Below are 22,848 nucleotides of genomic sequence, written 5' to 3'. Positions count from 1 at the left end.
GCCTTTTCTAAAACCAGCTTGAACATCAGGAAGTTCATGGTTCACGAGTTGCTGAAGCCTGGCTTGGAGAATTTTGAGCATTACTTTACTAGCGTGGGAGGCGAGTACAATTGTGTGGCAGTTTGAACATTCTTTGGCATTGCCTTTCTTTGGGATTGGAATGAAAACTGACCTTTTCCAGTCCTGTGGCCACTGCTGAGTTTTCCAAATTTGCTGCCTATTGAGTGCAGCACTTTCACAGCATCATCTTTCAGGATTTGAAATAACTCAACTGGAATTCCATCACCTCCACTAGCTTTGTTCGTAGTGATGCTTCCTAAGGCCCACTTGACATTCCAGGATGTCTGGCTCTAGGTGAGTGATCACACCATCATGATTATCTGGGTCTTGAAGATCTTCTTCGTACACGTCTGTGTATTCTTGCCACCTCTTCTTAATATCTTCTGCTTCTGTTAGATCCATACCATTTCTGTCCTTTATTGAGCCCATCTTTGAATTAAATGTTCCCTTGGTGTCTCTAATTTTCTTGTAGAGATCTCTAGTCTTTCCCATTCTATTGTTTTCCTCTATTTCTTTGCATTGATCACTGAGGAAGGCTTTCTTATCTCTCCTTGCTATTCTTTGGAACTCTGCATTCAAACGAGTATATCTTTCCTTTTCTCCGGGCTTCTCTTCTTTTCACAGCTATTTGTAAGACCTCCTCAGGCAGCCATTTTGCTTTTCTGCATTTTTTTTTCTTGGGGATGGTCTTGATTCCTGTTTCCTGTACAATGTCACGAACCTCCATCCATGGTTCATCAGGCACTCTGTGTTCAACAGCATTACATTAGGCATGAGGTTTTCAACATATGGATTCTGAGGGGGACACAAACATTCAATCTATAGCATGTGAAGTGAAGTGAAGTCACTCAGTCATATCCGACTCTTTGCGACCTCATGGACTGTCGCCTAACAGGCTCCTCCATCCATGGGATTTTCCAGGCAAGAAGACAGAAGTGGGTTGCCATTTCCTTCTCCAGGAGATCTTCCTGACACAGGGATTGAACCCAGGTGTCCCAAATTATAGGCAGACACTTGACCGTCTGAGCCACCAGAGAAGTCTATAGCCTAAGTTCTGATTTTAAAGATGGCAGTAGAACCCAAGGCTCTGCATTCCTTTCAAGCTCCCCAGTGCCAATCCACCCCTGTTAGTCCAAATATCACTTTTTGAGCACTCAGGGGATAGAGCAATTTCTAAGCAACCTGCACTACCCTCATCTGATATTCTTGGGAATGAGACTTCGTTGTCATTGACCAACAAGCCACAACTGATGAAGCGCAATGATGTACAATCCTGTAAAACTCAGGATAATTTGCAAACATTAATAAGGTTTGTAACCATATTTTCATAACTTGGTAGGACTATTACAGAAGAGCTACAGTTATATTACCTTGTAGAATGTTAATCAGATTTGTATCTAATCTAGCATTTTTTTTCTTTTGCTAAACACACACACACACACAATTTATCCTGAAAGAACTTGGGGAAACTCTTTGTCTTCCCAATCAGTTCCTCCACTAATCAGTTAAGTAAAACATGCTACAAGTATCTTAAAAAAATTTCCAATCCTCTCTTCTCTCAGGAAAGGGGAAAAAACAAAACAAGCAAAACTAATTCATTTGTCTCAGCACTACTGCGGGACACAGCTAAAAGTTATAACAGTATGCCTTGCTAAATAGTGGGGCCATGCTGAATGCTAAGTTGCTTTAGTAGTGTCCAACTCTTTGCAACCCTATGGACTGTAGTCCACCAGGCTCCTCTATCCATGGGATTCTCCAGGCAAGAATACTGAAGTGGGATGCCATTTCTACTAGGCAGCATCTTAAAACTCTGGATGGAAACATTTATCTATTCACACCTTCAGATCTGATGAGGCCCAGCAGAGGGCTGTAGGAATTTACTGAAAGCTTTCCTTTTAACATCCTCCATTTAAACTAAGGATTTTATCTTCAAAATAGTCTCCTAAACAAAGTCTAGTCATCAAAGGTGCAACAAAGGCTAACATCAGCTCCCACATTTACATCAAGATTACATTTATCTCTACTGCCAACATCAGCCTTCCTGGGGCTCTTAGAGTCAGTCCCCAGGCTATTGGCCATATGATAAGCTGGGGCATCTCAAAGGCATCTGCCACCACATTAGATAACCAGCCTCTGCAAAAAGAAGGGTCCAGCTGGCTCTTGTCCTAGCCTGACAGAGCCAGGCTGTGATGTCAAACTCACACCAGAGCCAACCCCCTGGAATGAATGGCTCAGCAGTGTATTTCATATCTAACGATATAGCTTAAACAATGGTTCCTCCTGGAAGAAGTCCAAGCATACAGAAATATGTATTATTTCTTTCTGTAATCTACAACTATAATAAGTAAAGGGCTTCCCTGGTGGCTCAGATGGTAAAGAATCTGCCAGCGATGCAGGAGGCCCAGGTTCAATCCCTGGTCAGGAAGATCCATGGAGAAGGGAATGGCAACCCATTCCAGTATTCTTGCCTAGAGAATTCCACAGACAGAGAAGTCTGGCAGGCTACAATCAATCCACAGTGTCACAGAGAGTCGGATATGACTGGGTGACTAACACAACATGTAACAGGTAAAATGGGAAACTGGGAGAGTGTCAGGAACAAGGAATCTAAAGAGTCAAACTCTGCACCTACCATGCATCTGTAATTGTTTTCCTGGTTTCAGGCATGTGACTAAACAACCTCAACAGCAATGGAGAAAGAGCTCAAGGGGAGAGAGTTATGGGTGTGCTGCCGGCTTCAGTACCTCAGCAAGGGGACAGATGAAAGACCCTGCATTCCTGGAAGGTTCATGGAAGAGTCCTTCTGATTCTTTTCTATGTGTTGAGAAAATAGCAATGAAGGTGTCAGATTAGTCCCTACACCATACACATACGTACACACAAAATCCCAGAGAGTTAACAGAAGTATCAGCTACTAGGAGTGTGTGTGTGTGTGTGTGTGTGTGTGTGTGTGTGTATGAGAGATATTTTTTAATCAATAGAAATGGATGGAACACCTACTCTCACCAAGAACTGCACCGGGCACTGCAGACACAGCAATGAACCAGGCAGACGTGACTTCCCTTCTAGAGATTGAGCATCCAAGACCTGACATTTCTTGAGATTTGCAAGGCAACTCATCTCCTAAAAGATGTGAGAAAATATATTTAAAGTGCTGACCATGACTTCGTCCACCCACAACTGCCCTGGTATTTCCCTGGGCCCTTCCTTCATGTTCAAACTGAGCCAGGCTCATTGCTTTTGGGGAAGAGCATGAAAGTAGAAAGCAGAGAAATAAGAACGTGTCTCCTTGCTTCTGAGTTTCAGAAGCCCTTAGGCTCCAAAGGCACTGATGGTAGATTTGTTGCTAGCCAAAACCTTGGCTCTCTTAGCCCACCGGAGCTGAATAAAAAATACGGAGACCAAGTATGGAAGAAATAGGGAGGTGGCTTTAATTCTCAGCGGGCAGAGAGGGAAAGACAATAGGCTCAGGCCTCAAGAACAATGTTCCCTCTCCATGGGAGTCTAGGGGCTTAGTCAGGAGTCAGGGATGAGGAACAAAGGTGTTAGGATCTTGATTTCTTCCTCTTGAAGTGTTTCAAAGACAGTCAGAGTCTGGTGTCAGTAACCCAGTAATTGAGTCTGGCAGTTTGGTGGCTCTGATATGTAATTACAAAGGGAAGGATGTTGTAAGGGTAAAAACTAGATGCAGGATGTATTTAGCATAAAGTCAAGGGTAAAATTGGTGAGAAATGTAGCTCCTGCAGAGTTAGGGGGCAGAAAAGCAAACTTAAATTATAGACATGCAGAGTTAGGACCAGTTAGGATTGTTCAGGCCGGCTCACTATTCTCTTTTATCTTCTTCATTGGACTTCCCTGGTGGCTCAGACGGTAAAGCGTCTGCATACAATGTGAGAGCCCTGGGCTTGATCCCTAGGTCGGGTAGAAATCCTGAAGAAGGAAATGGCAACCCACTCCAATACTCTTGCCTGGAAAATCCCATGGACGGAGGAGCCTGGTAGTCTATAGTCCATGGGGTCTCAAAGAGTTGGACATGACTGAGCGACTTCACTTTCTCAGGAAAGGAAAAGAGAAAAACTCATTCCTCTATTCTCCTTTTTACTGCAACAGATTCAGTTTTAAAAAAAAAAAAAAGTGATTTAAGAACAAGGCTTCCCAGGATAGGCAAAGCATTCATGAAGGGTGAATTGGTGTGTCCCTAAAGCTGTAGTGGTCCTGCTCCTGGATCCTCGGACCTCGCCGGGATAGAAGGATGAGGGGAGGGGAGCAGAACTGCCCAGATGGCTTGAAGAACCCAAGAGCAGAAGGGATCAACACTTTATTTCCTAGGAAGACCCCAGGGGGACATTCAGACTTCAAGGGAGCAAGGGCTCTGCGGTGGGTGGAGACAGATGAGCCCGAGCGTCAGGCTCTGTTCTAGGTGCTTGACGTTTACAACTCATTCAATCCTCACAGCTCTTTGAGGAAGTTACTACCGCTGCATCTTACTATTACCAGTAGTTACGTTCCAGAAAGTTTCCACAAACCCTGAATTGGTGAATTGGTGAATAGTAAACTCCTGTTCTGAGAGTTAAGTTCCTGCAAGCCTCAAGTCTTCGTTTTCATCAGTGAAACAACACGGAACCTTATTTTACATGTGTTTCTGTTTAAAGATACCTCACTGAATAGCCTGCGGCCAACGGCACTGTAACTCACACCGGAACACCATTTAGGACACATATTTTCTCCAGAAGTCACATCACAACATTCTTGCACTTATGAACCCAAAGCAGTGCTTTCAGCACCACATTTGGAGCCACTTTAAATACTGAAATAACCAAGAAAAAAAAAAAAAAAAACAGAAAAGAAAAAAAATGGCACTAAATATATCACAAAAAGGACATCTGTTTACAGTGTAAGAATCAAAACAAGAAGGCAGAGAATCACCTTGCTCAACCACAGCTGGGAGCAAGCACACTGGGTGAGTCACATTGGTTTTTTTTTTCCTCCTCCTCTGTTGCTGCTGCTAAGTCACTTCAGTTGTGTCCGACTCTGTGCGACTCCATAGACGGCAGCCTACCAGGCTCCCCTGTCCCTGGGATTCTCCAGGCAAGAATACTGGAGTAGGTTGCCATTTCCTTCTCCAATGCATGAAAGTGAAAAGTGAAAGTGAAGTCGTTCAGTCGTGTCTAACTCTTTGCAACCCCATGGACTATAGACTACCAGGCTCCTCCCTCCATGGGATTTTCCAGGCAAGAGTACTGGAGTGGGGTGCCATTTCCTTCTCTAAGTTCACTCTGTAGAAGCTTGCAAATGTTGGAGAATGAGCTACAAGTATTGATTTTGGTGGTACCAGTTAGTTTTAGTAAGCAGCTGCTACTGCTAAGTCACTTCAGTCATGTCCGACTCTGTGCAACCCCATAGATGGCCCATAGATGGCACCACCAGGCTCCACCATCCCTAGGATTCTCCAGGCAAGAACACTGGAGTGGGTTGCCATTTCCTTCTCCAATGCGTGAAAGTGAAAAGTGAAAGTGAATTTGCTCAGTAAGTGTCCGACTCTTCGTGACCCCATGGACTGCAGCCTACCAGGCTCCTCCCTCCATGGGATTTTCCAGGCAAGAGTACTGGAATGGGGTGCCATTGCCTTCTCCATTAGTAAGCAGATGACTTCACAAATATGGAATCCCCGAATAACAAGGCTCAACTGAATTTCCCCTCTCTTTTAGAGACAAGGAAACCAGAGCATGGAGAGTTTGCAGTTCACAGAGCCCACCTCACATCTGCAGGCCTTGGAAGAGCAGAATGCCATGTGGGTGGTGGGGAGCTGAGAATCCTGGGGGTTCTGAAGGGGTCTTGTGGACAAGGATGAGTGAGAATGCAACTGTGACCAGTTCAGCCTCACAACTAGGAAACACGGGACCAAGGACAGCCCAGTAAATGCCATTAAGAACACATGATACTGAAACCCAGATCCTTGCTGCCTGAAACTTTTGCACTCTAAGCTCCCAGCTTTTAGATGCAAGACTCAGGGAAAAGTGTAGGAGAGTATTCTGAAGGGAATGACACTAAGTTTTCACCATCCTGGGCCAATGGGGCTCAACACAGACACAATTAAATTACATTTGGGTTGGGGTGGTGGTTTAGTCACTGCGTTGTGTCCGACTCTTTGGAAGCCCATGAACTGATGTCTGCCAGGCTCCTCTGTCCATGGGATTCTCCAGGCAAGAATACTGGAGTGAGTTGCCATTTCCTTCTCCAGGTGATCTTCCCTACCCAGGGATCAAACCCAGATCTCTTGCATTGCAGGCAGATTCTTTATCAACCGAGCTATAATGGAAGCCCTTGGGCTGGGGATTCACTTCCATTTCAGACATAAAGATTGATTCAATATCTTCCACTAGCTGTATTCCCAGGTGGCGCTAGCGGTAAAGAACATGCCTGCTGAAGCCGGAGACGTTAGAGACCCAGGTTCGATCTGTGGGTTGGGAAGATGCCCTGGAGAAGTGCATGGCAACCCTCTCCAGTATTCTTGCCTGGAAAACCCTATGGACAGAGGAGCCTGGTGGGCTATGGTCCACAGGGTCGAAAAGAGTTGGACATGACTGAAGCAACTTAGCACATACATCCAGCTGTGTGACCTTGAGTTAGTCACTTACCTCTCAGCAACAGAGCTTCCTCACAGGTAAAAGGAGGATGTTAAAATAGAATATTTGTCTCATCAATATTTATTCAGCATATTTCCAGGACTATTCTAAGCACTAGTGATTTTGGAACAAACAGGAAATATTCCTGTCTTCAGATAGCTTATATGTTGGCTCTAGAGGCAGACAATAAACAACAAACAAATGAATAAATAATATATTATAAAGTAATCATGAATCGCTGAGGAGGGGCTATGTGACCAGAGATTGTAACAAAGAGAGGAAGCAAACCAAGCCAGCCAGTTGGTATCTGGGGAAAGAGATTTCTGGTAGACAATTCCCTCGTGGCTCAGATGGTGAAGAATTAACCTGCAATGCAGGAGACCCAGGTTCCATCCCTGGGTTATGAAGATCCCCTGGAGAAGGGAATGGCAGCCCACTCCAGTATTCTTGCCTGGAGAATTCCATTGACAGAGGAGCCTGGCGGGCTACGGTCCATGAGGCTGCAAAGAGTCAGACTCAGATGAGTGATTAAGCACATACACAAGTATTGAGTAAATGAAAAAATATCCTCAGGGGCTCCTATCTCTAACCTGCCTTTGAGATTCCTCGAGAGGTAGGTGCTGAATTGGGATAAGAAATGGCAGTTTGTAGACCTTATCTGTTTCGCCCGAAGTTATCCATGTCACCCTCAAAGCTGAAATTCCTGTACCCTGGTTTCTGCTCTGGCCACATCCTTTCCTGCCTGAGTGAGGAGACATGAAAGTTCACTGCGGGCAGAAACTTCAAAGGAAACTCAGCTAATGAAAGAAATCCACTCATGCAGCAATGAGGCCTGAAGGAGGAGTTAAAATTGACTCTACCATGAAACACAGCCTTTTTCCACTTGTATACATTTGGTCAAAGGGACTCATATCTAAACTTCATTTTTAGAACTCTTTTTTTAGCTCTTAATAATTTCTATTCTGAGTATTTGTTTCACAAGCATTTTTTATGCAAACTTTGAAGTATTAAAGAAACCGAACAGTCAAAAGAAACTAAGCCTAACACGTTACCGATTCTTCTTCCAAAGATGCACATGAGGCAAGTTCCTTACCAAGTCATTACAAACAAATGCAAGTTTTGCAAGCCTGGTGGGAATGGAGAATATATAGTAAATATATACATTTGGTGCTGAATCCTATTAAAGGGTTCCTTTCTCAGGAACCATTGCTTGGGACCATTTGCCAGAATGGTGGCGGTGGTTGGTGATTCAGTTGCTAAGTTGCATCCACTTCTTGCAACCCCATGGACTGTGTAGCCTGCCAGGTTCTTCTGTCCATGGGATTCTCCAGGCAAGAACACTAGAGTTGGTTGCCATTTCCCTCTCCAGGGGATCTTCCCAACCCAGGAATCAAACCCAGGTCTCCGGCATTGCAGGTAGATTCTTTACCGACTGAGCTACGAGGGAAGCCCCAATATATTGCCAGCATATTAGTAACTAACATGGTGGATAGATTCACAACCCTGAGAAGAAACAAAAGTTCAGAAATACTAGGGACTGGGCAGGAGGAGGAGCCAGGATTTGAACTGGGACAAACTTTACTGACCATCAGCCCTCATCCCAGCCTCCTTGGGTGGAATGGAGACTGCTATTCAGGAGAGCAAGGCCTCGGGTTAATTTACTAATAGCAACAGATCCTCAGTTACAAGCATTTTGACTCAAGGGAGGAATTTCCTTTCTTTCCGGTGAGTGAGGGTTCCACAGCCCCAGAGGTAAAGGCATGAGGTGAAGGGATGAGGCTGTGCTGTGCTTAGTCACTCAGTCATGTCTGACTCTTTGCGACCCCATGGGCTGGAGCCAGCCAGGTTCCTCTGTCCATGGGGATTCTCTAGGCAAGAATACTAGAGTGGGTTGCCATGCTCTCTGCCAGGGGATCTTCCCAACACAGGGATCGAACCCAAGTATTCCCCATTGCAGGCAGATTCTTTACTGTCTAAGCTACCAGGGAAGCCCAAGAATACTGGAGTGGGTAGCCTTTGCCTTCTCCAGGGGATATTCCTGATCCAGGAAGTGAACCAGGGTCTCTTGCATTGTAGGCAGATTCTTTACCAACTGAGCTACCAGGGAATCCAGAAGGGATGAGATGGATCCACTAAACCCAGCATGGCTATCACATACACCAGGGGTGGAGAGTAGGTAGAGTTACCTTTAAACATAAGACAAGAAGTTGGAGGACTAAAATTCCCAGAAGCCAGTAGGGTCTTTTCTTTAAAAAAAAAAAAAAAAAATTCAGAAACACGCTGGAGAACATTTTGGCAGTGAACCCTTTGACACTTATTTGAAAAACATTTGGAATTGCTGGGCCTAGATTTAAATATAACACTTTCCCCTTTGGGCCTCCTCCCTCCCCTGGAGTGTGCAATGTGCATCTGCATTATCAGTTCAGTTCAGTTCAGTCGCTCAGTCGTGTCCGACTCTTTGCGACCCCATGAAGCGCAGCACGCCAGGCTTCCCCGTCCATCACCAACTCCCAGAGTTCACTCAAACTCATGTCCATCGAGTCAGTGATGCCATCCAGCCATCTCATCCTCTCTTGTCCCCTTCTCCTCCTGCCCCCAATCCCTCCCAGCATCAGAGTCTTTTCCAATGAGTCAACTCTTCGCATGAGGTGGCCAAAGTACTGGAGTTTCAGCTTAGCATCATTCCTTCCAAAGAACACCCAGGGCTGATCTCCTTTCGAATGGACTGGTTGGATCTCCTTGCAGTCCAAGGGACTCTCAAGAGTCTTCTCCAACACCACAGTTCAAAAGCATCAATTCTTCAGCACTCAGCTTTCTTCACAGCAAACTCTCACATCCATACATGACCACTGGAAAAACCATAGCCTTGACTAGACGGACCTTTGTTGGCAAAGTAATGTGTCTATTTTTGAATATGCTATCTAGGTTGGTCATAACTTTCCTTCCAAGGAGTAAGCGTCTTTTAATTTCATGGCTGCAGTCACCATCTGCAGTGATTTTGGAGCCCAAAAAAATAAAGTCTGACACTGTTTCCACTGTTTCCCCATCTATTTCCCATTAATATATTAATCAGACCACAGCCATAGAAGTCACAGGAATACTTCCTTGATAGCAGCAACTTTCTCCTGGCACCAGCAAGGGAACTCCTTAGCAGATAACAGTCCTTTCTCAATCCTTTAAGTGGTCACAATGACCCACTACTCACCTTGTATGTGCAGACCTGGACTACATAAACTGTCAGTACGTCATTAGATGTATAACACTTTGTCTCATATTTAACTGTGCTTTGACCTCTGATGGGAGGAATAGTTCTGAGAGCTCTCTGAGAGACTGTTTCCCAATTTATAATCTTTAGGTTGACTTGAATAAAATTCTCTATTTCTTTCTTAAATTGACTATTGATTAATTAATTAATTTTTTTGTCAACAGGAACCACTGCGGGTCACTGAACATGAAAGTGTCCCGGTCAAAGCTGTCTTTTAGGTATGTGACCCTAGAAGCTGTGTGTTAACACAATTGGAATAGGAAAAAATTAGAGACTGGAAAATCAGTTAAAGGGTAAGTATGAAAGCTCAGACAAGATACAGTGAAAGCCTGAAACGAGGTCACATGAAAATTACACATGAATTATATGCTTGCTGAAACCACAGTACACTAATATCAAAAGAAAACCTCAAGACATTTTATCAAACTCAACAGAAATACTACCACGTATTAACCCTGGAAAAGTTCCCAAAATACAAAGCTCAGTCTTTTAATATCAGAGGCAGCAAAGCAAAGGTTGTTAAGCCAAGATTAACACTGATATAAGCTGGGAAGGAGTGACCACATTGCCCAAAGTACTTAGAGCAACAAAACTCTCGACGTGTCAGGTTCAAAAGCCAAAAAGCCTCCCACAACATCATAATTAATTTCAGCAGATTATTACATAGCAGTAGGAATTGTGGGATTTAAGTTAGGAGAATGCAGTTTGAATCTCTATTCTGGGACCTTCCAGCTGTTAGACAAAGTGTTCAGGGGTCCCAGACAGATGGGCTGGACTCCTGCTCCTCCAGGCCCCTCTCTGCCGGGCAGCCCCATTCTTCCCAGTGTTCACCATTCAAATATCTGCACAAACAACAAATTGTTGACCAAACGGCTTCTGTGGGCAGGCCTGCTTTTGGCTGTGCGGATATAATCTGAACAAAATTCAAGATTCTGTTTCTCATGGGACATACCTGACCATGGGAGGAGACAAAACATAAAATAAAAATACCTTGGCTGGGCCTTGGAGAAAATGAAATAAAGTCCTCACATCTAGACCTAACAATGCTCCCAGGACAGGATCATGCTGTTGTCTTGGGGATGACACCCCAATTCTAGAACAGTCCCAACTGGAAGGACAGCAAGGAGATCAAACCAGTCAGTCCTAAAGGAAATCAATCCTGAATGTTCATTGCAAGGACTGATGCCAATACTTTGCCCATCTGATGTGAAGAGCAGTCTCATTGGAAAAGACCCTGATGCTGGGAAAGACTGAGGGCAGGAGGAGAAGGGGATGACAGAGGACGAGATGGCTGGATGGCATCACCGACGTGATGGACATGAGTTTCAGCAAGCTCCAAGAAATAGTGAAGGACAGGGAAGCCTGACATACTGTAACCCAAGGGGTTGAAAAGAGTGGGACATGACTGAGTGACTGAACAACAACAAATGGAGCTCTAGAAATGCATGTTGAACATTAGTAGCATTGCTCTATATGAAGGGCCCAGCAGCTACAAAAGAAGGCCAGCAATGGCCCCAAGAAGTGTCCTCTTGGCATGGCATTTTCCAAAACAGGAGGTTGAGGATTTGCTAACTGTTTATATAACTAGGACATCTCTGGGACTTTCCTGGTGGCCCAATGGCTAAGACTTTGAGCTCCCAATGCAGGAGGCCTAGGGTTCGATCCAGTCAGGAAACTAGATCCCACATGCTGCAACTAAAGGCCCTGATTGTTGCAACTAAGACCCAGTGCAGCCAAATAAATTAATTAAAAAAAAAAGAAGAAGTCTCTAAGACTTGGGGCTTTTTATTTGCTTGGTTTGTTCCTATTTCTGTTTTTAAATGTGGTTCATGTGACTCCCGGGACACTTGCCACAGAATCATCTGGGAAAGTCATTAAAAACGCAAATTTCTGGGCCCCACCCTGAACCTGCTGAATTAAAATAACAGGAAGAGGGGCCCAAGAAGCTGCAAGCTTCTAAATAATGTTGATGATACACATTACTGACTAAAGAACAAAACAAAATATGAAGTCTACAAGGCTTCTTTTCATTTCATTGTAAATGTCTCCACACACGGCTCTTCAGAGAGCTCTCCTACAAACTTCCTTTGCAGAAACTCCACAGCCTGGTCACAAGAGTAATGCCCTGGAAGACAGAGCCCGCGTGATGGGAGCGATGCATCAACAGATCCATTCATTCAAAAAATCTGAGTGCTGAGACACTGGATGGCTTCAGTGGAAGGGCTTCCCTGCCCGGAGACCTGAAGGATAGACTTTCTGGATATTCCCTACCTGTGAAGAGGGCATGGTAGTGGAGGCCCCTCTCCTTATCTCGATGAGTGCAGACATCAAACAAGTAGGCTTTGATGGGCCCATCAATGAAGTCAGCAGCAAAATCAAAGAGAACCACACCTATCATGGTGATACTTATGGCCCAAATTGGCTTCCTCCTTGGGTCAGCAATCAAAGCTAAAAGAGAAACAACCGTTGGTCTCCTAAATCCTGGTTTAGAATGATCCACATTTTTATTTCCACACAAACTTCCTGTCATCATATTACCTCCCTATACTTTCGTTGTGTTTGCTCTTCCAAATAAAAAACAGCTTCATTATTTTTTCAAGTTTTGAAAAGTCATGCAGTGAATGTCCAGAAAAGACAGCTCTCTGGAGACAGAACGTAGATTGAGCAGTTACCTAGGACTGTGGGGGAGAAGGAAATGGGGAGTGTCTGCTAATGGCTACCAGGTTTCTGTAGGGGGGGAGACGAAACTGTTGTGTAATTAGATAGTGGTGGTGGTGGTTATACAACTTTGAGAATATACTGAGAAGCACTGAGCTGTTCACTTTTAGATGGTGACTTTTATGGTATGTGAATCATCTCTCTTTTAAATAAACCGGTTTAAAAAATTATATGTACTGACTGTAAACCACTCCAACCATATAGGAAAGCTGGGGAAAATACTTCAAAAGGCCCAAGAGATGGTCATCCTTCAGACATCCCTTTACGCACAAAAATAGAGAGAGGTGTGCATCTGTGCCCTCATGCAGTACTTCTCAGACTTTAGCTCCTTAACCATTAATGGTATGACTTGTTAAAACCGATTGTTGGGCCTCACCTACCATGAGTCTCCTATGATTCCTCAATAGGCGGAAGGTAGGGCCTGGGAATTTTCACCTCTATCAGCCTCCAGTGAGGCTGATGCCACAGGCTGGAGGGCTTGGCTTGGAGGAGCACTGTCTAATGGGAGCAGGTTGTAAGTGAGCATCTTTAACCAACTCTCTTCGTACCTTTGCCTTTCGGTGGATGAAGAGCAATGTCACAATTTTAACACCTAAATGATATTCATCCTATGACCATATCACTGTTCATTCACCTCCTCATAACTATTTCTCATGCTTTCAGTTTATTTTTTAAACTTAAGAAAATGTGTAATATATGCACCTGATTTTAAAAATTCAGTACAAAAATTAGTGAAAGACAAGCTTAACTTCCTCCTCTCATCCCCAGGCCTTTAGCACCCTTCCTTAGAGGCGAAATTTCTTTTCAGGTATTTTTTTTTTTTTTTTATAAATTCTTCCAGAAATATACTACATTTATAGATTCATGCCCACTTTTAAATACATAGAGATGATAACTGATTATCATGGCTCATTATCATCCATTCTGCTACCCTGAGAGTTAATGGTCAGAAAATGTGTGCTATTTTTAAGTTTAACAATTCTTTCTTTCAATGTGATATATACTACCACCAATTACTGATTAATCAGCGGCTGTTTAATGGCTAGAAAAAGCGCTCACCATCAGGTCTATGTCCATGATTTGCAATGAAAAAATGTCCCCTTGAGCTGCCAGGCCAATGCCCTGTACCTGTTACAAGACTCCATATAAAGCTGTGAACATCATTAACTCTTCTTTGGACACACATTTATTGGAAAAATTTATGGAGCCATTAGGCAGCTGGTTAATTTGAGAAAGTCCTAAATAAGGTATGGTGGGCACACACACAAAACCCCATAATTGATAAACATAACAATACATAATATAATAAAATAGGTAAAAATATAATCCCATTTTTAAGTTCTCACAACAATTAAAAAATAATGTATCCTGAAGTTTCTAAAAGTAAAGGTGCCTAACTACAGAATCTGGGGCACTCAAAGGTGGAAATTCAATGTAACTTAGGGAATCAGTTTTAACCATTTTTTGACTGTCACAGAAAGAACTTTGCATTCTCCTTGTCCTGAGTTGCATAACAGGACCTTCTCCCACCCAGCCTACCTAGCCTACCAGGTGCAGTCCACTGACCTGATATGATCGCATCCCCGTTGAGGTACATGGCCATGCCCAGGAGCATCATGAGGCCCAGCGTGAGGATGTAGGGTCTCCGTCGGCCCCACCGGGCCCGGCAGTGGTCGCTGGCCGATCCCACCACGGGCTGCAGCAGGAACCCCAAGATGGGACTCAGGAGCCACACCATGCTGTACAGGCTCTTGGGCAGGCCCACGCTGAGCAGCACTGGAGTCACGTAGGCCGCCTCCACCGCATAGCAGAACTCCCGGCCGAACATGGCCATGCTGTGCATAACCAGGCTCCCCGTGGGTCTTTTGGGCAGCTCTGCAGAGCCGAAGAGGCCCTCCTCATCAAGGGATTTATAGGTACGTAGGGGAGACTGCCCGCTCTTGTCGCCCATGGCCACTGGGCGGGGAACCTGCCTGCAAGCCCACCACCTTCTCTGTGGCCCTGGGGTTCGCGCTCCCAGGTGGATTTGACATGGAGCTTGGCTGCACGGCCCGCAGAGACGGTCAGGCTGGGGGCGGGGCTCAAATTCTTTCATGCCTCTAAGATCACAAGTTATGATGAGAAGGAAGGGGGAGGGGCCAGGAAAGCATGATGGAGATTAGCCAGCTGGGAGCCCTCTGGCTCCTTTGAATGTGTTTCTAAAAGAATCTTCCTTTGTACTGTTCTCTCTCTGCCTCTGCCTCTCTCTCTCACACACACACATTTACACACAATCACACATAGCTTTGGGACAATAAAGCCCTATAATGTAGATGTTAAGTATGAAGGGGTCAATGTTTTTTATAAACTTTTTCTGGATATAAATATTCTGTCCTTCCTTGAACACAGGTTTTCTACATACACACACATCGAGTCAATTAACTAGACTTAAAACAGTGAGAGGCTGCCCCTTCTAAATTACTAACTCTCCCACAGCACTGCAATATTTTTCTTCCATACTTGACATAGTTCTGTTTATTCTCTTCCTGCTTTTTTCGTTTTTTTAATTCATTTTTTTTATTGAAGGATAATTGCTTTACAGAATTTTGTTGTTTTCTGTCAAACCTCAACATGAATCAGCCATGCTGCTGCTGCTGCTGCTAAGTTGCTTCAGTCATGTCCAACTCTGTGCGACCCCATAGACGGCAGCCCACCAGGCTCCCCCATCCCTGGGATTCTCCAGGCAAGAATACTGGAGTGGGTGGCCATTTCCTTCTCCAATGGATGAAAGTGAAAAGTGAAAGTGAAGTTGCTCAGTTGTGTCCAACTCTTAGGGACTCCATGGACTGCAGCCTACCAGGCTCCTCTGTCCATGGGATTTTCCAGGCGAGAATACTGGAGTGGGTTGCCATTGCCTTCTCCGTGAATCAGCCATAAGTATACATATATCCCCTCCCTTTTGAACCTCCCTCCCACCTTCCTCCCCATCCCACCCCTCTACGTTGATACAGAGCACCTGTTTGAGTTTCTTGAGCCATACGGCAAATTCCTGTTGGCTATCTGTTTTACATATCATAATGTAAGTTTTCATGTTACTCTTTCCATACATCTCACCCTCTCCTCCCCTCTCCCCATGTCCATAAGTGTATTCTCTATGTCTGTTTCTCCTTTCAGTTCAGTTCAGTTCAGTTCAGTCGCTCAGTCGTGTCTGACTCTTTGAGACCCCATGAACCGCAGCACGCCAAGCCCCCCTGTTCATCACCGACTCCTGGAGTTCACCCAAACCCATGTCCATCGAGTCGGTGATGCCATCCAACCATCTCATCCTCTGCTGTCCCCTTCTCCTCCTCCCTCAACCTTTCCCAGCATCAGGGTCTTTTCAAATGAGTCAGCTCTTCTTATCAGGTGGCTAAAGTATTGGAGTTTCAGCTTCAACATCAGTCCTTCCAATGAACAGCCAGGACTGATCTCCTTTAGGATGGACTGGTTGGATGTCCTTGCAGTCCAAGGGACTCTCAAGAGTCTTCTCCAACACCGCAGTTCAAAAGCATCAATTCTTTGGTGCTCAGCTTTCTTTATAGTCCAACTCTCACATCCATACATGACCACTGGAAAAACCATAGCCTTGACTAGATGGACCTTTGTTGGCAAGGTAATGTCTCTGCTTTTTAATATGCTGTCTAGGTTGGTCATCAGAGAGGGCAATGGCACCCCACTCCAGTACTCTTGCCTGGAAAATCCCATGGACAGAGGAGCCTGGTAGGCTGCAGTCCATGGGGTCGCTAAGAGTCAGATACGACTGAGCGACTTCACTTTCACTTTTCACTTTCATGCATTGGAGAAGGAAATGGCAACCCACTCCAGTGTTCTTGCCTGGAGAATCCCAGGGACAGGGGAGCCTGGTGGGCTGCCATCTCTGGGGTCACAGAGTCAGACACGAGTGAGGCGACTTAGCAGCAGCAGCAGCAGCAGGTTGGTCATAACTTTCCCTCCAAGGAGTAAGCGTCTTTTAATTTCATGGCTGCAATCACCATCTGCAGTGATTTTGGGGCCCAGAAAAATAAAGTCAGCCACTGTTTCCCCATCTATTTGCCATGTTGCTGCCCTGTAAATAAATTCTTCAGAACCATGTTTCTAGATTCTGTATATGTGCATTAGAATATGATATTTATCTTTCTCTTTCTGACTCACTTCACTCTGTATAATAGGTTTTAGGTTCATCCACCTCATCAGAACAGACTCAAATGCATTCTTTTTTATGGCTGAGTAATATTCCATTATGTATATGTACCACAACTTCTTTATCCATTCATCTGTCATTTCCTTCTGTTTTAGTCTTTGATTCTCTAATGAGCAGTGATCAGGTCTGTTCTGCTCATACGGCATCTAGCATGATACCTGGCACCTAGTAGGTCCTCAGTAAATGTTTGCTAAAGGAATTATAAAGTATATATGCTACATTTTGCAGTGCTGGTCAACTGCCTGTTTGCTCAGATCCATTCCCTCCCCCTCATCTTATGCTCCATACCTAAGGGACTACGTTTCCCAGGTACCCTTGCTCTCTAGCTTCCAGGTAGATTTGTCCAGTGGGAGGAACTGGTGGGAAGACAGGAGGCAGGTGAAAGGAAGATATCAGGATACTTCCTCCCCCTCTTTCTGTATCCTGAGACATCTCTGGCAGTGGCTGCATTTCCACTGTGGGTCCAGCTGCCAACCTTAGCTTCTGGGTCCCCATAACACTACCTTTCCCATCAATCCTGCACCTATGGGAGTGTTCCTAGATTCCTATGGTTGCTTGTATCTGTGTTGCCTCACTGTTCCCTTGGCTTCTCATCTCTTTTATCACCAATGTAATAATTGGTGATATTAATTTCCTCCGTTTTGAAGACTTCTAGTGGGTTGTATTTTCCTTGTTGGACATTGAATTCAAATGAAAGTCTTCGTGGCAAGGGAAACATGATCTCATAGGAAAGACAGTAAAAATGGTCTAAGAACAAGACTTGGAGTCAAAATATTAAAGTTTAAATGCTGGTTCTGCCTGTTTCTTCCTGTATTTTCCTGAGTAGATCACTTAAACTGGTATTTCTCAAACTGTGTGCCAAGGTAACCCAGGGAGCCACAATGAACTCAAAGGGGTATCTCAGGAGATTTAAAATTTTTAAGACAGTAAATACAGTGAAACTCAACATCTTTCAGATAACACCTGAAGTAAGAGTGGAACAGGTCATACTCGCAACATAAGACTGCACTACAATCCTTTCACTGACTTTAGATTATTGTAAAGCTGGGTTTTCCACAGACATAAGAAGCATTACAAATATCAATGTGGAACAGAAAACGAAGATACTGACATCCAATCTGATTCCAAGGCATGAGAAGCTGCACAGAGTACAACAGGCACTTATGACCCATTAGTGATTAAAAATGATATAAGGAGGAAAATCAAGATGATGGGGTAGGAAGATGTTGAGCTTAACTCCCTCCACAAACACAACAGAAATACAATCTAGTAAAACTGAGTCAAGAAGAAACAGGTAATGTGAACAGACTGATCACTAGAAGTGAAATAGAACCTATACTTTAAAAAACAAAACACTTCTTGCAAACAAAAGTCCAGGACTGGACAGCTTCACTGGGAAATTTTACCAAACATACAAATAAGAACTTACACCTATCCTTCTCAAACTACTCCCAAATATTAAAAAGGAGGAAACATTCCTAAAGTCATTCTATGAAGCCACCATCGCCCTGATACCAAAATCAGACAAAAAATATTACCAATAAAGAAAATTACAGGACCATATCTTTAATGAAAAGCAAAAATCATCAACAAAATATTGGCAAACTGCACCCAAAAATACATAAAAAGGACCATATACTATGATCAAGTGGTATTTATTCCAGGGTCACAAGGATGGTTAAACAAGCACAAATCAATGTGAAGCACTACGCTAACATAAAAGAAAAGACAAAAACCACATGATCATTTCAATAGACACAGGAAAAGCATCTGACAAAATTCAACATCCATTCATGACAAAACCTCTCATCAAAATGAGTATAAAGGGAACATATCTCAACATAATAAAAGCACTTACCACAAACCCACAGCCAACTTAACATTCAACAGTGAAAAACTAAAAGCTTTCCTGCTAAATTCATAAATAAAACAAGGATGCCCACTCTTACCACTTCCATTCAACACAGCATTGGAAGTCCTAGCCATAACAATCAAACAAGAAAATGAAATCAAAGGTATTAAATTTGGAAGGGAAGAGTAAAATTGCCATTATTTGGATATGACATGATACTCTGTACAGAGAACCCTAAAGACTTTACACAAAAACTATTAGAACCAACAAATGAATTCAGCAAGGTAGCAGGATACATGATTAATACACAGAACTCTGTTGCATTTCTTTATACTAACAATGAACTATCAGAAAGTGAAAGTTAGGAAATAATCTTGTTTAAAATTGCATTTAAAAATACCTGGAAATAAACTTAACCAAGGAGGTGAAAGACCTATATGCTGTTAACTATAAAACACTGATAAAGGAAATTGAAGATGATTCAAAGAAATGGAAAAGACCATGCTCTTGGACTGGAGGAACTAATATTGTTAAAATGGCCATACTACCCAAAGCAATCTACACATTTAATGTGATCCCTATCAAAATACCCAAGACATTTTTCACAGAACTAGAAAAATGTAACTCTAAAGTTTTTATGGAACCACAGAAGACCCAGAATTGCTAAAGCAATCCTGAGGAGAAAGAACAAAGCTGAAGGCGTAACCCTTCCAGGCTTCAGACAATACCACAAAGCTATAGTAATCAAAATATCATGCTATTGGCACAAAAATGGACATGTAGATGGAACAGAACACAGAGCCCAGAAAAAACCCACACACCTATAGTCTATTAGACAAAGGAGGCAAAAATACATAATAGAGAAAAGACAGTCTCTTCAACAAGTGGTGTTAGTAAAGCTGGATAGCTATGTGGGTAAATCAATGAAATTAGAAAACTCCTTCACACCATATACAAAAATAAACTCGAAATGGTTTAAAGACCTAAATATAAGATATGACACCATAAAACTCCTAGAAGAGAACATAGATAAAACATTCTCAGACATAAATCATTTCTTTCTTAGATATTTTCTTAGATCAGTCTCCCAAGACAATAGAAATCAAAGCAGAAATAAACAAATGGGACCTAATCAAACCTATAAGCTCGTGCACAGCAAAGGAAACCATTAACAAAACGAAAAGCCAACCTATGGTATGAGAGAAAATATTTGCAAATGATGCAGCCAACAAGGGCCTAATTTCCAAAATATACAAGCAACTCATACAGCTCAACATCTCAAAACAAACAACTCACATAAAAAAATGGGCAGAGGACCTAACAGACATCTATCCAAAGACATACAGATAGCAAACAGGTATATGAAAAGATGCTGAATATCACTAATTGTTAGTGAGATGGAAATTAAAACCACAATGAGGTATCACCTTACACTGGTCAGAATGGCCAGTCTAATAAATGCTGGAGACTGTGGAGAAAAGGGAACCATCCTACTGTTGATGGCAGTGTGTACTGGTGAGGTCACCATGGTGGGGGGAGGAACGGAAGTTCCTTAAAAAACTAAAAATAGAGCTACCATGTGAACCAGCGATCTCATTTCTGAGTACATAGACAGGAAAGACAAATACTCTAATTTGAAAACATACATGCTCCCCAATGTTCATAGCATCACTATTTACAATAGCCAAGACATGGAAACAACCTAACTGCCCATCTACAGACAATTAGATTAAGAAGATGTGGTGTATATATATACAATAGAATACTACTCAGCGATAAAAAAAAGAATGAAATATTGTCATTTGCAGCAATATGGATGGACCTAGAGAAGATTATACTTAATGTCAGAGAAAGACAAATATTATATAGTATCACTAGTATGTGGAATTTAAAAAATAATACAAATGAATATATATACAAAACAGAAACACACTCATAGAAAACAAACTTATGATTAACAAAAGAGGAAGGGGAGGAAGGGGTAGAGAAAGGATAAACTAGGAGCGTGGGATTAACAGATACAAACACTATATGTAAAATAAAGATTTACAATCCTTGCATAGCACTGCGGCTGCTAAGTCACTTCAGTCGTGTCTGACTCTGTGCGACCCCATAGACGGCACCCACCAGGCTTCCCGTCCCTGGGATTCTCCAGGCAAGAACACTGGAGTGGGGTGCCATTTCCTTCTCCAATGCATGAAAGTGAAAAGTGAAAGTGAAGTCGCTCAGTCGTGTCCAACTCTAGCCACCCCATGGACTGCAGCCTACCAGGCTCCTCCGTCCATGGGATTTTCCGGGCAAGAGTACTGGAGTGGGGTGCCATTGCCTTCTCCGTGCATAGCACAGGGAACTATATTCAATATCTTGTAATAACTTATAAAGGAAAATAGTCTGAGAAGTATATACACATAAATGAATCACATTGCTGTATTTGAAACACAATGTTGTAAATCAATGATAATTTTTTAAAAAAGAATGAAAAATTGAAATTTTTAAAAAAGAATGAAAAATAAATGTCTTCTTTCAAGTGTGTACACTATATTTTTCAATCAGCTAATAAGTTGTTAGAACAAAAATACTTAAGTTATTGGGACCTAATTATTTACAAACGGAATGATTATGTATTTCTTTTGGCTTAGGGGCACCATGAAAAAAATCAAGACACTAAGGGACATGTGAACTAAGGTTTAGGACCATCTGAGCCTTGTGTCCACATTATAAAGTGTAGAACCTACCCTGCCTTCCTCTTGTGATTGGCAAAAAGCAATTGAGATACTGCATGTCAGAGATGTTAACACAAATTCTCCACTCCTCTATCCTGATGGAATCTGGACCAGCTTCCAGAATCTACCCCTCCCACAAACACCCACATGCTTCCAGGAAGTTCAGTCCAGGGGAGCTCCAGGAGCAGGTTGGTTTTATCTATGGATAATCCTACCTTCTCCACCAAAGACCAGTATAGGGTTGGCTTGTGACTTAACTTGACCCAAGGAGACATGCTTGCTCCTTGAAAGAAAAGCTATGACAAACCTAGACAGGATATTAAAAAGCAGAGACTTTACTTTGCCAATGGTCTGTCTAGTCAAAGCTATGGTTTTTCCAGTAGTCCTGTATGGATATGAGAGGTGGACCATAAAGAAGGCTGAGTGCTGAAAAATTGATGCTTTTGAACTATGGTGTTGGAGAAGACTCTTGAGAGTCCCTTGGATGGCAAGGAGATCCAACCAGTTGATCCTAAAGGAAATCAGTCCTGAATATTCATTGGAAGGACTGATGCTGAAGCTCCAATACTTTGGCCACTGGATGGGAAGAACTGACTCATATGAAAAGACCCTGATGCTGGGAAAGATTTAAGGCAGGAAGAGAAGGGGATGACAGAGAATGAGATGGTTGGATGGCATCACCGACTGAATGGACATGAGTTTGAGCAAGCTCCAGGAGATGGTAAAGGACAGGGAAGTCTGGTGTGTTGCAGTCCATGGGGTGGCAAAGAGTAGGACATGACTGAGTGACTGAACAACAAAAGGAAACACGAGATAAGGTTTGCAGAGGGCTCCTGAGACCCTCTCTTCTTTTGGATGTTGTGCTATGTGGAAATGAGATTCCGGATCTTGCTAAGGATGGGGTGGGGGGGTGGTGGAATTGAAGGCAATGATATTAGGGGTACAAAGCTGGGAAGGGAAGTTGAACAGTAGTCCAAGGAAGAAGTGATATGGTCTCGATGAAAGAAGCAATGGAAGATGGGGAGAGGGAAGGAGATGGGAGCTCTGAAAGTAGAACTGACAGCACTTCACTATTGAGATTCATCTCTTTAATAAATATTCACAAAATTTCCAATATGGGCCAGGCACTATTCCAGGAACCTGGAACTGAGCAATGAATGAAACCTATCAAGTCCTTCATAAAGTTTCCATTTTAGCACACCCTAATTAAGAAGGAATGCTGCTGCTGCTACTGCTAAGTCACTTCAGTCGTGTCTGACTCTGTGCGACCCCACAGACGGCAGCTCACCAGGCTTCCCGTCCCTGGGATTCTCCAGGCAAGAACACTGGAGTGGGTTGCCATTTCCTTCTCCAATGCATGAAAGTGAAAAGTGAAAGTGAAGTCG

The 22,848-nt window shown here is 43.2% G+C and overlaps 1 protein-coding gene across 3 annotated transcripts in view; it reads right to left on the bottom strand.

Moving 5' to 3' along the window:
* Positions 1-15,314, bottom strand: part of SLC45A2 (solute carrier family 45 member 2) — a 38,613-nt gene extending 23,299 nt beyond the window's left edge. Inside the window, exons 1-2 of one of the 3 annotated variants that reach the window (XM_006071884.3) lie at positions 14,236-15,314; positions 12,223-12,399 (exon numbers count right to left, since the gene is read on the bottom strand). In XM_006071884.3, coding sequence (XP_006071946.1) covers positions 12,223-12,399; positions 14,236-14,764 — 706 coding nt within the window. In that variant the 5' untranslated portion in view covers positions 14,765-15,314. The remainder of the gene's footprint in view (positions 1-12,222; positions 12,400-14,235) is intronic. The other 2 variants (XM_006071882.3, XM_044932649.1) reach the window with 2 other exon arrangements.
* Between the last annotated feature and the right edge of the window lie 7,534 nt (positions 15,315-22,848).

The sequence above is a fragment of the Bubalus bubalis genome, chromosome 19 (genome assembly GCF_019923935.1).
Source record: "Bubalus bubalis isolate 160015118507 breed Murrah chromosome 19, NDDB_SH_1, whole genome shotgun sequence".
Lineage (NCBI taxonomy): Eukaryota > Metazoa > Chordata > Mammalia > Artiodactyla > Bovidae > Bubalus > Bubalus bubalis.
Note: the sequence above shows the minus strand (reverse complement) of the source record. Positions and strands in the feature narration are given on the sequence as shown.